The sequence below is a fragment of the Dendrobates tinctorius genome, unplaced genomic scaffold, assembly GCF_039654945.1.
Source record: "Dendrobates tinctorius isolate UK_male_01 unplaced genomic scaffold, ASM3965494v1 ptg000016l, whole genome shotgun sequence".
NCBI lineage: Eukaryota > Metazoa > Chordata > Amphibia > Anura > Dendrobatidae > Dendrobates > Dendrobates tinctorius.
The window spans coordinates 4,773,425-4,790,579 of NW_027361684.1; the positions used below are offsets into that span (position 1 = coordinate 4,773,425).

General features: G+C 42.0%; 1 protein-coding gene across 1 annotated transcript in view; it reads left to right on the top strand.

Annotated features, from left to right (window-relative positions):
- Window positions 1–6,975, top strand: part of LOC141079164 (LHFPL tetraspan subfamily member 7 protein-like) — a 240,661-nt gene extending 233,686 nt beyond the window's left edge. The window contains exon 3 of the mRNA XM_073565281.1: window positions 1,663–6,975. Within this exon, the coding sequence (XP_073421382.1) occupies window positions 1,663–1,889 (227 nt within the window). The 3' untranslated portion in view covers window positions 1,890–6,975. The remainder of the gene's footprint in view (window positions 1–1,662) is intronic.
- Window positions 6,976–17,155: the final 10,180 nt, after the last annotated feature.

A 17,155-nucleotide genomic window follows, 5' to 3' on the forward strand; every position in this document is an offset into this window, starting at 1 on the left:
ACTTGTTTTTTGCCGGACAAACCCTTTAGGAGAGGACTTTATATTGTTACCAAGTAGTAAAAGTTTTCTAAATTGTTTTAAAGGGGTCATAAAACAAAATGTTAAAAGTGGATCTGTCACTAGAGCAACCAGGAACATCTAATGTCACCCCACTGTCAAGTTCAGTAAATAAGTTGTCAACTTTCACAAAACTTTCTTTCATATGACAGACAAGGTAGCTCTAAAAACAAACAAACCAAGTATTACTCACCCTCCCTGCTCCGGTATTTTTGTTTGGTTGCAGTGCTCATGTCCTGTCGACAGTGCTGCAGACAATCAGTGAGTTCTCCAGCTCGTGCTGGTAACGCTAAGCCACAGATTGGCTGCAGCACTGACATGATCAACATAGACTGGGGTAGTAGCAGAGAGCTAATACTGGACCCAGGGAAAGTACCGTAAGTGATTCTTGGTTTGTGTTTTTATATCCACCTTATACTATAAATGAACATTTTCTGAAAGGGGAGACCTACACCTTGAGGTTTGAGGGACTCCAGAGGCACCAGCAGCTTCAATGGTCTGTTTGCTGGTTTGTAATGGCTGTTTAGCAGCTGCTCTCTTAATCCGATGAACTTGCCTGGCAGAAACCTTCCTCATTCTGCCTTTATCAGCACGAACACATCTGTGCTCAGAATCAACCACAAATCTCTTAACAGTACGATGATCACGCTTAAGTTTTCGGGAAATAGCTAATGTTTTCATCCTTTGACCAAGGCATTGCACTATTTGATGCTTTTTGGCAGCAGAGAGATCCTTTTTCTTCCCATGTTATTTGAAAACTCTGGCCTGCTTAATAGTGTGGAACATCCAGTTTTCCTTTTATTGGACTCACATGGCAAACTAATTATCACAGGTATCTGAGATTGATTTCAGTGATCCAAAGAACCCTGAGACACAATACCATCAATGAGTTTCATTGAAAAAAAAACAAAAAACACTATGACACTTAAAACCAATCTGCACAATAATTTGGAGCATGGTGTAGATCCTTAGTGATCACCTCTTTATTTGTAACAAAAACTACAATTTTATAACCTTGAATTTTCTTTGGGAGGCTTCACTCCATGCACAAATGTCCTGATGTAACATCTGTTAAATGTTGTGCTCTTGCCTCAATCCTTCATGTGCAAACTTGCCTGACAAAGGGGCCTCTGTGCTTTAAAGCTTGCAAATATAAAATTTAAGGCTAGCCAATAAAAGTATCATTCATAGTTTTGCCTTTATGGGTATAAAAAGATTGCCATAGATTTACACGGTGCCACAATATAAGTTTTGATTGTACATCATGATACTGAATTGCAAATTATTTGCATAGGCAAATTTAAAAATAATGGGGCCGGTTCATCAATACTCTCCAATTCTTAGACAGCGTAAACTTAAGACTAGACGATCTTACACTGCTTCAGATTTATCATAATGGTTCATGATGTTTCATAAGTCTGACAAATCTTTAAACCAAAAGAAAGCTACGACTTCTATGAAGGCATATTAAAAAATAAATCATTACATCATTTATAACAAAAAAAAAAAAGAAAATGTTCTCCAAAGTTTCACATTTCAATTAGCATTTTATTCTTACAGCCTACATACCAATCACATTTGTTTTTCTCTCTTTTGTATTTACAGTGTTCATCATGGCATCGGGACTCTTGGTCTATCCCTTCGGCCTCAACTCAGCTACTGTGAAAAAGTACTGCGAGAACTCAAGTATATACTACGCAGGAGACTGTCAGATCGGATGGGGATACATGCTTGCGATTGTTGGGGTCATGTTATCTGTGTTTTTGCCATTCTTCGCTAAATATGCACCAAAAGAACACATATCCCCAACCCCGATTCCCACTATTTTATAGTATTTTATTTTTTGCAAAGTTCCTGTCTACAGATGACGAATAGACAAAGGTATTAGCGCACTTCTCTGCAGCCGTGCAGCATAAACTATAGATCAGATTGATAGTGCATCGATCGTCTTCCTGAAGCATGACAAAATATTAGCTTGGGATTAATTAACATTACTTGACACTGATTTTCTTAGTTTTCCCACTGCTTCTGTCTTTCTGTATGCTATTTACTTTTATGATGGATACCTCCCAATTAGCTCCTGTCCAATAATGAGCAATTCTGTGCTGGAAGCCAGTGATCAGAGACTACTGATTATAATTTACTGGATAGGACCTTGTGTATCATATATCAATACTACCCATAATATCCAACCTCTGACCTTGTTTCAACCTACTCTGGAGGCTTGAAGAGTGTTGCTATGGGCAATACGGCCACTACTGATTAAATTAGCATAAGACTTTCAATCTGTTGGGGAACTTTGATCTAAACATGTAAATGCATATTGTTTCTTCCAAAGTAGTAGATGAGGATCTTACATTTCCTTATGGGGTTTTGAAAATGGTTTCAACCCTCAATAACTTTGACAGACATGTACACCTTTGCACTGACTTTTGTTATTGATTTGATTTCAAAGTGCTATACTTTCTGAATAGCTTTTATTAAAATTTTCCACCTTTCCGCCGTAGAGTCTGTGTTACTCCTTTACATAGCTGACTTTGCAGGTTTTTATTTTTTTTTAAGAGCTGACTGAACACTGCTCTTAGTCATAACTGTTCTCCCCTTGTCTTCTCTGAAACATTAGAGAAGGCAGCAAGATGAAGAGGAGATTGTACACAGCAGTGAAAGCTATTAGGGAGGGAAGAAAGGACCCAGAAGGGGAGAGATCGTGCAGACTGTGTAGCGAGAGAACAGAGCTCTGGATCGACAGCCGGAGCTGAGAGAGATCTCAAACACAAGCTGTGCACAGACTGGAGGGTACCTATCATACAATCCACAGTGGATGGGGAAGATAGCCTCAACAAAGGGATCTGTATAGGTGAACAGAGACCCCTCATGGACTGTAGAAGAGAAAATCAATATAGTTATGAAGCTGTACTGATACATGAGAGCAATGGAAGGCAGCAAAATCCTGGGCAGGGCACACAGAACTCACATTCAGCACATATTAATGGAAGACATACAATCTTGTGAGAAAAGCTAGAGGAAGGTTGTACAAATACAACGAAAAAAGTTCTTAAAAGTTATTTTAGATTAAGTTAATAGCCCCTATTTGACTGGTAGACGAATGTAGCGGTGTGTGAACTGAGGATACATGTAATGTTTTCAGAGTTCTGCAGAGCCTACGACCACATCATTTCTCTTGATTTGCAATATACGAGTATACAGTAAATACGAGTGAATCGGTAGAGAATGTTTTAGCGCTTCCATCTATAGTCTTATTTGGCCAATTTATTTTTTCAATAGATCTGGTGTAAAACTGTATATGAAATGTTGCAAAATCTTTGTGTAATTAATAGTTGCTCAAACATGTTGGCTTTTGGTTGTTTGAACCCTTGAGTCTGTTTTTTGTGGTTGGCCACAGCAGACACCCCTGTTATTCTGGCTGCAGTCTGTTTAGAATAACAGGTGTTTTCATTTGTTTGCCTATCACTTTCGGGTGGGGCTTTATGTTCAGCATCCTAGGTGTTGGTTCCTCACTCACCAGTATATGTGCTTCCGGTATATATTTACTCTACAATGTGTGTGTATTTTGATGATGTTCTTCAAATATAGAGCACATTACAGCGCACCCTGAATGCCACAATATAATGTGATAATGGCTTGTGCCATCAACATTGTTGCTATGTACAACATTGTTAATATGACGGCACTACAATTATGCATTTTGTTCTTGTTTATTCACCTATTATATATGTTCTTCTGTAAGTGTAAACCTATTAACATGAATGCCATTTACTTGTACATGTAGTACATATGCATTTAACAGTAGTCAGGTTGGCAGCTTTCCCACCTACTTGCTGCCATTTTTTATGCAAACAATATAGAAATTAAAAGTGTTGTCTTAACAGGATAAATGGTAAAATTTCAAATGTGCTTGTAAAAACAAGAAAACTACCAATTTTCATATTAAAAGTCCTCGGTAATCTGAGGAACAGAGGGATTTTCATTTTTTTTACTGTTCTTTGCCTAACTTCCTGGCCAGTGGATTGTTTATTGTGTTTGCTAAATAGCACCCAGCCTATCAGCCGAACGTATCCATAGGCCCCAAAGTTTAATAAAACGCTGTTTTTTTTACAATAAAAGTCACCAGCCGACGTATAACACTATTGTCTTTTATAGTGGATTATGTTGGAGGCTTCGTGACCAGCACTCAACATTTACTTTGGGTGTAAGGGAAAAACAAGATCCTATCAGTGCCTGATATTTAGAAAATAAATCAAAAGCTGCAACATTAGGTGTTACAAAACATAATGCTTCCAGACTGATATAAATCTGAATTGAAAACTTTCTTTATCCTCACGAGCAAAGTTTCAGGTGCAGGCAGCTCTTATCAAACATGCATGAAAAAGGCCATTTGTAGCTGATACATATGTCACCTTGAAGTGCTACCATCCACACCCCCATCACAAAATATATATAAACACTGTCTATCCACCACTGAACCCTTTCGATCCCTATAAAAAGGGTCCTGATCGCTAATTCTGTCTCGTTGCATATAGGATTGGATGAAGTGGCACACATGATCACTACTCCATTCTTGTCTATGGTGACTGACAGAGATAGTCGACCGCTGCACTCAGTAATATTGCTGCATACATTGTGCATATACAATGTGGATGAAGAGGAAACACTTTACTGCATTACAGTCAACAATTGCAAAGTAGTTAACGAACTAAACCCCTATTAACTAACTATTGTAATAGTAATTGCACAGAGTCCCTGTGTGACAGAGCTGTAGAGCCGCTGTGTGCCGCCACATCATGCACCATATGGTGCCATAGTACCAAGATAGAATTCTCTAGAAGTAACACACCCATCCAATTGAGCATGCCATGGTGCATACAGAACAAGATATAAAAAGTCTTTTTATACGTTAGTACATAGAGGTATAAAAGTCTTTGAGCTCCATATTACAGCTCTGTACAACTTGGTTGAATGGAGCTGTAATGTGCTTGTTTCCATCAGCATTGATCTTACATTTTATGTAGCCTTTTAAGGCATAGGCATAATCACTTAAAACTATTGTGCAGTACTTAATAATGAACATAGAGAGTGAATAAACTCTCTTTCCCAGTTTTCTGAGCCCTACAATGCACGCATGAAATTCGTCACATAGTTTCCCTTAAAACCCTCCTTGCTCTTTTGAGATACTAATATTTGATTCTGACTTTGTTTGTCCACGTTGCCTCTGAAATGTAAAAGTTCTACAACACGTTAAAGCTTTAGAAATATTACAATTGTTATGGTAAGAACACATAAAATTAAACTCTCAGGTCCGTAAATTGATGTCCTGAGATCTCAGCTTGCAGTCCTAATTGACTCAACAAAAGTTCCAGATTAGCCCTATCGCCCATATGGACTGCAAGACAAATTAATATATTGTGTATGGATTCAGCTCTCTGGTAGCTGTCTGCATATGCACAGTTACAAGATTTTTATATCAATACAGCATAAAGTATAATGTACATCATAAACCTTTCAGCTCCAAAACGAAAACAGCCTTTCTCCAGTACAAGTGAGTAACATACAGTACTTCCTTCAAACACAATCAAGCAAGGCAAATATAGCGCCTCACCAATCACAGTATTTCAGGCTGTAGCAGATCCAGCAGTTTAAATGTTTTCACCAAACAAACATTTCTGTTCAGCTCCAGCACAACTGCACTCTGCTGCTGCAATTAGGCCTGTAAACCCCCCCCCCGGGCTGGATTATGGGAACAACCTTTCCCACCCAGACTCTTTTGGTTACTCCTAAATCCCAGACACCAAATACAGTCAAATTAAAATTCTCTCAGTAGCCTAGTGTTACTGGTACAGACTTTACAATACCAAGGCCAACCACCTCCTGCCATCCAGGAACCCTACCTCCCGTTTTCTTATGGTTTGTCTGAAATGCAGTGAATTTTCTTCAATCTGGCGCCTGATAATCCAGCACAGAACTGTAATATAATGTAGAATTTCACAAGACCCAAGTTTCCCCATCCTTTCAACTGACCTTTGCATACTTTTCAATGATCGTCAATCCAGATAACATAATAGTTCAGCATCTCTGTGGCCCACTGATGGCTTCCTAAAGACATTTTTCTGTGTATATCAATATTTATCATATATAGAGAATTTGCTGGAGTTTAATGCTGCTTATTTTCAAGTAATGTAAGATACTTTCAATGATCTGTCAACTCTTTTATTGTATATTTTCTTCTGCTGGCTTACTATACAGAATTTGATTCAGTATTACACAAAAAAACCCTATTCAGGTTCACCTTTCCCCTTTTAATACATACTGTATGTTATTTGAATGGTCTATTAGATATTGCATTATTACTACATATACAATTTTTACAGTAAAGAGGGCATGGAAAGTCAAAGAAAATCAGTTCTCTTCTGATGGCTGCTTCTGTATGCCTTAGCAAATCTTTTCTTTGTAACCACTGAGAGGTCTAATATAATCACCATTCAGCTGATTTGCTTAGATGTCACTTACAACAACTGATGACTGTGATAGACAGACAGAGATTTACACCTATGGAGGAAAAGTTGCCACCTAACCATCCTGTGCCTTTAAGAAAAAAAAAAAAAAAGATCAATTGAACAAACTTATGTACCAGGGATGTTTATTAGCTGAAGATGTTGTACATTCTGTAAAATACTATTTCAATTCTGTATTTGTCTGTTTGCGACGGTTCAGTAGATATTTGTAAAGAATAAACTATTCAAGTCATGTTCCTTTTAGTGTCTCCAAAAAAAAAAAAAAAAATGTCTCTTGATTTTCCTTTTTATTTATACTCAGATGTTTGGATTAAAATGTTATAAACTGGTAACTAAAATATATTTTTCATTGATTTTGTCACACTAATAAAGTACTTTTTATTCAAAATGCCTATTTTTGTTGTCAGCAAAGGTAAGAAACCAAGTGATAACAAAAGTGTGTAATACATAAAACACCTATGTGCTTCCTGATTCTCCATAATGCTAATAATCGCCTCCAATACAGATCATTTACAGCCTCCGTCCCAACACTGACCCGACTGGACAACTCTGTTATGTTTAGTGTCGGCCATCAGGCTTGTGCATATGGCAAAAGAAAATGTATTTGGGAGTTTCAACCTGCAGTATTCTTCCAATTTTTAGTATGTTACTGTATAATGCTGAAAGGGTTTTGTCTTATTATTGCAGTTCAGGAGTGCGCCATTTCTCTCACACCCAGATTCCCAGATTCCTGTTTGCAGAATGGTGGTGCACTCCAGAAGATTGACATTTTAGGCCCAACTGAGCTGCTGACCCGACATATGCTCTCCCATGCTGATATCAGAAAAAGAACTCTGCAAAGGAATACGTGGATTTCGTCCGCGCTGCCCAAATGATGAAATTCCAGAAGGTTAATGTGGTTTATTCTACGCGTTTCAAGGTCTTCTTCAGGTAATATTTCCTGAAGAAAAGGTTGCAAAAGATTTGAAACGCGTAGAATAAACCACTGTCAAACTTTATTAACCTTCTGGCAGCTCGGATGAAATCCACGTATTCCTTTGCAGAGTTTTGTTTCAGATAGTGGGTGACCGACTTGTGGATCTGCAGCAGCCCTTATCTATACATGCTTTGAATACCTACTACCAGGTGAGCAGTTTTCTGTCAAACCGCTTACTTTATTTGTAGGATAAGAACCCTATATTGCGCTTGTGTCTCCCTCTTTCCTCACAATACTAGATGCTGATGTCAGAGGCAGTTTTGCATTTTGCAGCATCATGTGAGTCCAGTGGCACTGAAAGAAGTGATCGTTTAATAATGATACATTTAAAATCTATATACCCATCACTGTTGTGAGTTCATTTTCCCCTTCATTACTGAGGCCCGAGGAACTCCCTCTTCTGGTAAAGAAAGGTAGTGAGCCTGATTGTCAAACACCTGAGGCTGATGATGACGACTGGCTGAGTGGAGTTACGGACTGGATATAAGGCTGTCTACGCCCTTCTGCCCTGCGGGTGATTTCTCTGTGGGATCCTTGGAGACCAGTCTGAATTCCTGCTCCTCCAAAGCTAAGTTTGCTGCTCGGCCTTTTGCTTTTGTGCTTTGACTTTGTTTTTGCTTTGTTTTTCTGGATTTCTGCCATTCCCTTCTGGGGTGTGCTGAATTCATTTAGCTCTGTCTTCTGAAAATACCTGAGTGCTGATTCAGTTTTTGAAGCCTAGCTGCTTCAGGGCCTTTTTCATATCAGCTGGTTGGCTTTTGTCTTTGATAGGGTTTTGGCAGATTGCAGACAGCAGCCTTCCTGTCCTTTCCTATCTAGGTAGTTTTGGGGCCCCGTCTTTGCTCAGTCTATCTTTCTGTCTGTGTTAGTATTTTCATCTTGCTTCACCGTCATTATATGTTGGGGGCTGCCTATTGCTTTGGGGTCTGCTCTGGGGCAGTTTAGATTTCCCCTTTCTTTCTTTAGGCCTATGTATTTCTCCGGCTGTGATCGAGGGGTCTAGGGCATCGTAGGAACCCCCCACGGCTACTGCTAGTTGTGTTGATAGGTTCAGGGGTCTGCAATCTGATAGTTGCCAACTTCTCTGGTTTTCTGGACTTAGCTTGTATTTCTGCTTTTGCCTCCTACGGTGACTCATTCATAACAGAATCACCCGCCAAACCGCAGATCCTAGGGTACTCAATAGCAGGAAAGAATTGTATAAAAAAAAAAAAAGTGTGTATATTTTTTCCTCTATATCTCTGAGGGGGAATTTTTTTTTTTCTCTCAATGGAGATAAAGCAATTGTCTGATCGTGTGGAGCAGCTCGCTGCGGAAGTGCGGGGAATTTCCGCCTACCTTGCTCATTCACATGCTGCTGAACCAAAGATTCCTACACCTGATGTATTTTTTGGGGATCGGTCTAAATTTTTGAATTTCAAAAATAATTGTAAATTATTTTTTGCCTTGAAGCCTAACTCGTCAGGGAGCTCCGCACAGCAGGTTAAAATTGTCATCTCTTTGCTGCGTGGCGATCCCCAGGATTGGGCGTTTTCTTTGAAACCAGATGATCCTATTCTGACTAATGTGAACGCATTCTTTCAAGCTTTGGGGTTGTTGTATGACGAACCTAATGCCATTGATCAGGCTGAAAAGACACTGCTGGCATTGAGCCAGGGTCGTGATTCTGCAGAATTGTACTGTCAAAAATTCCGAAAGTGGGCAGTACTTACTACCTGCAATGATACTGCCTTGGCTGCTCTCTTTCGGAAGGGGTTGTCAGAAGCCGTAAAAGATACTATGGTGGGATTTCCTGTTCCCTCTGGTCTTGACGATTCTATGTCATTAGCCATTCAGGTTGATCGGCGTTTGCGCGAACGCAAAGCTGCACGAGAGGTGTTGCCACCTGTTGAACAAATGTCTGAACCTATGCAATGTGATAGAGTTTTTTCCAGAGAGCAGCGTCAGGAGTTCAGAAGGCGTAATAAGTTGTGTTTTTTCTGTGGAGATGCCACGCATATTATTTCTGTCTGTCCCAAACGAGAGAAACGCTTTGCACACACGTTTTCTGTTGGGGGTGTTCAACCTAAGTTTCTTCTGGCTATTACTCTGATCTGCTCCCTGTCCACATTTTCCGCCAAGGCTTTTGTGGATTCGGGAGCAGCCCTAAACCTAATGGACTTGGATTTTGCTAAACGTTGTGGATTTCCGATGACACCTCTGCAGACGCCTATCCCTTTGAGGGGAATTGATGCTACTCCTTTGGCTAAAAATAAACCCCAGTTTTGGACCCAGGTGGTAATGCGGGTCGCCCCAGACCATCAAGAAAATTGCAGATTTCTGGTGTTGCATAATCTGCATGATACTATTGTTCTGGGGTTTCCATGGTTACAGATTCATAATCCAGTTTTGGATTGGAAATCTGTGTCTGTGGTGAGTTGGGGTTGTCGGTGTGCCTTTAGTGAGGCTCCGGTGTTTTCCACCTCTCCTCAGTCGCATGATGTTCCTGATTATTTGGCGGACTTTTATGATGTATTTAGTGAGAATGAGTCTGCGTCTCTGCCTCCTCATAGGAGTTATGACTGTGCAATTGAACTGAGCCCGGGGTGTAAATTTCCCAAGGGTCGGCTCTTCAATTTATCTGTACCCGAGCACGAGGCTATGCGATCCTATATTAAGGAGGCGTTGGAGAAGGGTCATATTAGACCATCCTCGTCACCCTTAGGTGCCGTTTTTTTTTTTTGTAGCCAAAAAGGATGGATCATTAAGACCTTGTATTGATTATCGTGCCCTCAACAAAATTACTGTTAAATATCAGTATCCGTTACCCCTGATTTCTGATCTATTCTCCAGAGATAAAGGTGCTTGCTGGTTTATCAAGCTTGACCTCAGGGGGGCGTATAATCTTATTCGCATTAAGCATGGGGATGAATAGAAGACGGCGTTTAATACTCCGGAGGGACATTTTGAGTACCTGGTGATGCCTTTTGGGCTCACTAATGCCCCTTCTGTCTTCCAGTGCTTCATGAACGATATTTTCCGAGATTTTGTCGATAAATTTTTGATTATCTATCTGGATGATATTTTGATCTTCTCCAAGGATTGGGATTCTCATGTGGAACATATTCGGACTGTGTTCCGGATCTTGAGGGAGAATTCCCTGTATGTCAAGGGATCTAAATGCCTTTTTGGAGTACAGAGGATTTCTTTTTTGGGATTTATTTTGTCCCCGTCAATTATTGAAATGGACCCGGCCAAGGTACAGGCCATTCACGATTGGGTTCAGCCCACTTCTTTGAAGGCCCTCCAGAAGTTTTTGGGTTTTGCTAATTTTTATCGGAAATTTATAGCAAAATTTTCTAGTATTGCCAAGCCATTGACTGATTTGACTAAAAAGGGTGCTGATGTGTTAAATTGGTCTCCGGAGGCTGTTTCTTCCTTTCAGGAGCTGAAGCGAATATTCACCTCCGCCCTGGTTTTGCGGAAACCTGATGTCTCACTTCCATTCCAGGTAGAGGTGGATGCTTCTGAGATTGGGGCAGGAGCTGTTTTGTCCCAAAAGGATCCTGTAACATCTAAAATGAATCCCTGTGCTTTCTTTTCCCGAAAGTTCTCTCCATCTGAACGTAACTATGATGTGGGGAATAGGGAACTGTTGGCCATGAAATGGGAATTTGAGGAGTGGAGACATTGGTTGGAGGGAGCTAAGCATCAAGTCGTGGTCCTCACTGACCACAAGAATTTGATTTACCTAGAGTCGGCTAAGCGCTTGAACCCTAGACAGGCTAGGTGGGCCTTGTTTTTTACACGTTTTGATTTTGTGGTTTCTTTTCTTCCTGGAACAAAGAATGTCAAGGCAGATGCCCTCTCTAGGAGCTTCCTTGCTGATTCTCCTGTGGTGACCAAGCCTGCTACCATCTTAGGCGAAGGGGTAGTTCTTTCTGCCATCTCACCCGATTTGAGACGTCCTCTGGAAGAGTTCCAGGAGGACATACCTGAGCGTTGTCCCAGTGGAAAGTTGTATGTTCCTGACCAGTGGAAGAAGAGAGTGATGTCTGAAGTTCATTGCTCTGCTTTGGCTGGTCATCCAGGTATTTTTGGTACTAGAGATCTGGAGAGTCGGTTTTTTTGGTGGCCCTCCTTGTCTCGTGATGTCAGGAATTTTGTGCAGTCCTGTGGGACGTGCTCCCGGTCTAAATCGTGTTCTCGCTCTAGTGGGTTGTTGATGCCTTTGCCTGTCCCCAAGAGGCCATGGACCCATATTTCAATGAATTTCATCTCTGATATGCCTGTCTCTCAGAGGATAACTGTTATTTGGGTGATTTGTGATAGGTTCTCTAAGATGGTTCATCTTGTACCACTCCCTAGGTTGCCGTCTTCCTCTGAGTTGGTGCCCCTGTTTTTACAACAGGTGGTTCGTTTGCACGGGATTCCTGAGAACATTGTATCTGACAGAGGAGTCCAGTTTGTGTCTAGATTTTGGAGAACTTTCTGTTCCAGGCTGGGAATTCAGTTGTCCTTCTCCTCTGCTTTTCACCCTTAGACCAATGGGCAGACAAGAGAACAAACCAGACCTTGGAGTCATATTTGAGATGTTTGATTTCTGCTGATCAGGATGATTGGGTTTCATTTTTGCCCTTGGCCGAATTTGCTTTGAATAATAGAGCTAGTTCTGCCACTTTGATGTCACCTTTTTTTTGTAACTTTGGGTTTCATCCTCGATTTTCTTCAGGGCAGGTGGAGCCCTCTGCCTGCCCAGGTGTTGACACTGTGGTGGAGAGAATGCACCAGATCTGGGACCAAGTGGTGGATAAGTTATCTCTCTCCCAGGAGAAGGCCCAGCGGTTTTCCAACCGACATAGGACCATTGGTCCCCAGTTTAAGGTTGGTGATATGGTGTGGTTATCATCAAAAAATATTGCTATGAAGGTGGCTTCTCCTAAGTTTAAGCCTAGATTTATTGGACCTTACAAGATTGTGGAGATTATTAATCCGGTCTCTTTTCGTTTGGCTCTTCCTGTCACATTTAAAATCCATAATGTGTCCCATAAATCTTTGTTGAAGAGGTTTGTTGAACCTGTTGTTCCGGGGGTGGCACCTCCAGACCCTGTATTGGTTGAAGGTAACATGGAGTATGAGGTAGAGAAAGTACTGGATTCCCGTCTGGCTAGACGGAGACTCCAGTATTTGGTTAAGTGGAAGGGTTATGGTCAGGAGGATAATTCCTGTGTCTCTGCCTCTGATATTCATGCCAAACGATTGGTGCATGCCTTTCATTGGGCTCACCCTGATCGCCCTGGTGGCATAGTTGAGGGTTCGGTGACCCCTCCTCAAGGGGGAGGTACTGTTGTGAGTTCATTTTCCCCTTCATTACTGAGGCCCGAGGAACTCCCTCTTCTGGTAAAGAAAGGTAGTGAGCCTGATTGTCAAACACCTGAGGCTGATGATGACGACTGGCTGAGTGGAGTTACGGACTGGATATAAGGCTGTCTACGCCCTTCTGCCCTGCGGGTGATTTCTCTGTGGGATCCTTGGAGACCAGTCTGAATTCCTGCTCCTCCAAAGCTAAGTTTGCTGCTCGGCCTTTTGCTTTTGTGCTTTGACTTTGTTTTTACTTTGTTTTTCTGGATTTCTGCCATTCCCTTCTGGGGTGTGCTGAATTCATTTAGCTCTGTCTTCTGAAAATACCTGAGTGCTGATTCAGTTTTTGAAGCCTAGCTGCTTCAGGGCCTTTTTCATATCAGCTGGTTGGCTTTTGTCTTTGATAGGGTTTTGGCAGATTGCAGACAGCAGCCTTCCTGTCCTTTCCTATCTAGGTAGTTTTGGGGCCCCGTCTTTGCTCAGTCTATCTTTCTGTCTGTGTTAGTATTTTCATCTTGCTTCACCGTCATTATATGTTGGGGGCTGCCTATTGCTTTGGGGTCTGCTCTGGGGCAGTTTAGATTTCCCCTTTCTTTCTTTAGGCCTATGTATTTCTCCGGCTGTGATCGAGGGGTCTAGGGCATCGTAGGAACCCCCCACGGCTACTGCTAGTTGTGTTGATAGGTTCAGGGGTCTGCAATCTGATAGTTGCCAACTTCTCTGGTTTTCTGGACTTAGCTTGTATTTCTGCTTTTGCCTCCTACGGTGACTCATTCATAACAGAATCACCCGCCAAACCGCAGATCCTAGGGTACTCAATAGCAGGAAAGAATTGTATAAAAAAAAAAAAAGTGTGTATATTTTTTCCTCTATATCTCTGAGGGGGAATTTTTTTTTTCTCTCAATGGAGATAAAGCAATTGTCTGATCGTGTGGAGCAGCTCGCTGCGGAAGTGCGGGGAATTTCCGCCTACCTTGCTCATTCACATGCTGCTGAACCAAAGATTCCTACACCTGATGTATTTTTTGGGGATCGGTCTAAATTTTTGAATTTCAAAAATAATTGTAAATTATTTTTTGCCTTGAAGCCTAACTCGTCAGGGAGCTCCGCACAGCAGGTTAAAATTGTCATCTCTTTGCTGCGTGGCGATCCCCAGGTTTGGGCGTTTTCTTTGAAACCAGATGATCCTATTCTGACTAATGTGAACGCATTCTTTCAAGCTTTGGGGTTGTTGTATGACGAACCTAATGCCATTGATCAGGCTGAAAAGACACTGCTGGCATTGAGCCAGGGTCATGATTCTGCAGAATTGTACTGTCAAAAATTCCGAAAGTGGGCAGTACTTACTACCTGCAATGATACTGCCTTGGCTGCTCTCTTTCGGAAGGGGTTGTCAGAAGCCGTAAAAGATACTATGGTGGGATTTCCTGTTCCCTCTGGTCTTGACGATTCTATGTCATTAGCCATTCAGGTTGATCGGCGTTTGCGCGAACGCAAAGCTGCACGAGAGGTGTTGCCACCTGTTGAACAAATGTCTGAACCTATGCAATGTGATAGAGTTTTTTCCAGAGAGCAGCGTCAGGAGTTCAGAAGGCGTAATAAGTTGTGTTTTTTCTGTGGAGATGCCACGCATATTATTTCTGTCTGTCCCAAACGAGAGAAACGCTTTGCACACACGTTTTCTGTTGGGGGTGTTCAACCTAAGTTTCTTCTGGCTATTACTCTGATCTGCTCCCTGTCCACATTTTCCGCCAAGGCTTTTGTGGATTCGGGAGCAGCCCTAAACCTAATGGACTTGGATTTTGCTAAACGTTGTGGATTTCCGATGACACCTCTGCAGACGCCTATCCCTTTGAGGGGAATTGATGCTACTCCTTTGGCTAAAAATAAACCCCAGTTTTGGACCCAGGTGGTAATGCGGGTCGCCCCAGACCATCAAGAAAATTGCAGATTTCTGGTGTTGCATAATCTGCATGATACTATTGTTCTGGGGTTTCCATGGTTACAGATTCATAATCCAGTTTTGGATTGGAAATCTGTGTCTGTGGTGAGTTGGGGTTGTCGGTGTGCCTTTAGTGAGGCTCCAGTGTTTTCCACCTCTCCTCAGTCGCATGATGTTCCTGATTATTTGGCGGACTTTTATGATGTATTTAGTGAGAATGAGTCTGCGTCTCTGCCTCCTCATAGGAGTTATGACTGTGCAATTGAACTGAGCCCGGGGTGTAAATTTCCCAAGGGTCGGCTCTTCAATTTATCTGTACCCGAGCACGAGGCTATGCGATCCTATATTAAGGAGGCGTTGGAGAAGGGTCATATTAGACCATCCTCGTCACCCTTAGGTGCCGTTTTTTTTTTTGTAGCCAAAAAGGATGGATCATTAAGACCTTGTATTGATTATCGTGCCCTCAACAAAATTACTGTTAAATATCAGTATCCGTTACCCCTGATTTCTGATCTATTCTCCAGAGATAAAGGTGCTTGCTGGTTTACCAAGCTTGACCTCAGGGGGGCGTATAATCTTATTCGCATTAAGCATGGGGATGAATAGAAGACGGCGTTTAATACTCCGGAGGGACATTTTGAGTACCTGGTGATGCCTTTTGGGCTCACTAATGCCCCTTCTGTCTTCCAGTGCTTCATGAACGATATTTTCCGAGATTTTGTCGATAAATTTTTGATTATCTATCTGGATGATATTTTGATCTTCTCCAAGGATTGGGATTCTCATATGGAACATATTCGGACTGTGTTCCGGATCTTGAGGGAGAATTCCCTGTATGTCAAGGGATCTAAATGCCTTTTTGGAGTACAGAGGATTTCTTTTTTGGGATTTATTTTGTCCCCGTCAATTATTGAAATGGACCCGGCCAAGGTACAGGCCATTCACGATTGGGTTCAGCCCACTTCTTTGAAGGCCCTCCAGAAGTTTTTGGGTTTTGCTAATTTTTATCGGAAATTTATAGCAAAATTTTCTAGTATTGCCAAGCCATTGACTGATTTGACTAAAAAGGGTGCTGATGTGTTAAATTGGTCTCCGGAGGCTGTTTCTTCCTTTCAGGAGCTGAAGCGAAGATTCACCTCCGCCCTGGTTTTGCGGCAACCTGATGTCTCACTTCCATTCCAGGTAGAGGTGGATGCTTCTGAGATTGGGGCAGGAGCTGTTTTGTCCCAAAAGGATCCTGTAACATCTAAAATGAATCCCTGTGCTTTCTTTTCCCGAAATTTCTCTCCATCTGAACGTAACTATGATGTGGGGAATAGGGAACTGTTGGCCATGAAATGGGCATTTGAGGAGTGGAGACATTGGTTGGAGGGAGCTAAGCATCAAGTCGTCCTCACTGACCACAAGAATTTGATTTACCTAGAGTCGGCTAAGCGCTTGAACCCTAGACAGGCTAGGTGGGCCTTGTTTTTTACACGTTTTGATTTTGTGGTTTCTTTTCTTCCTGGAACAAAGAATGTCAAGGCAGATGCCCTCTCTAGGAGCTTCCTTGCTGATTCTCCTGTGGTGACCAAGCCTGCTACCATCTTAGGCGAAGGGGTAGTTCTTTCTGCCATCTCACCCGATTTGAGATGTCCTCTGGAAGAGTTCCAGGAGGACAAACCTGAGCGTTGTCCCAGTGGAAAGTTGTATGTTCCTGACCAGTGGAAGAAGAGAGTGATGTCTGAAGTTCATTGCTCTGCTTTGGCTGGTCATCCAGGTATTTTTGGTACTAGAGATCTGGAGAGTCGGTTTTTTTGGTGGCCCTCCTTGTCTCGTGATGTCAGGAATTTTGTGCAGTCCTGTGGGACGTGCTCCCGGTCTAAATCGTGTTCTCGCTCTAGTGGGTTGTTGATGCCTTTGCCTGTCCCCAAGAGGCCATGGACCCATATTTCAATGGATTTCATCTCTGATATGCCTGTCTCTCAGAGGATGACTGTTATTTGGGTGATTTGTGATAGGTTCTCTAAGATGGTTCATCTTGTACCACTCCCTAAGTTGCCGTCTTCCTCTGAGTTGGTGCCCCTGTTTTTACAACAGGTGGTTCGTTTGCACGGGATTCCTGAGAACATTGTATCTGACAGAGGAGTCCAGTTTGTGTCTAGATTTTGGAGAACTTTCTGTTCCAGGCTGGGAATTCAGTTGTCCTTCTCCTCTGCTTTTCACCCTCAGACCAATGGGCAGACAGAGAGAACAAACCAGACCTTGGAGTCATATTTGAGATGTTTGATTTCTGCTGATCAGGATGATTGGGTTTCATTTTTGCCCTTG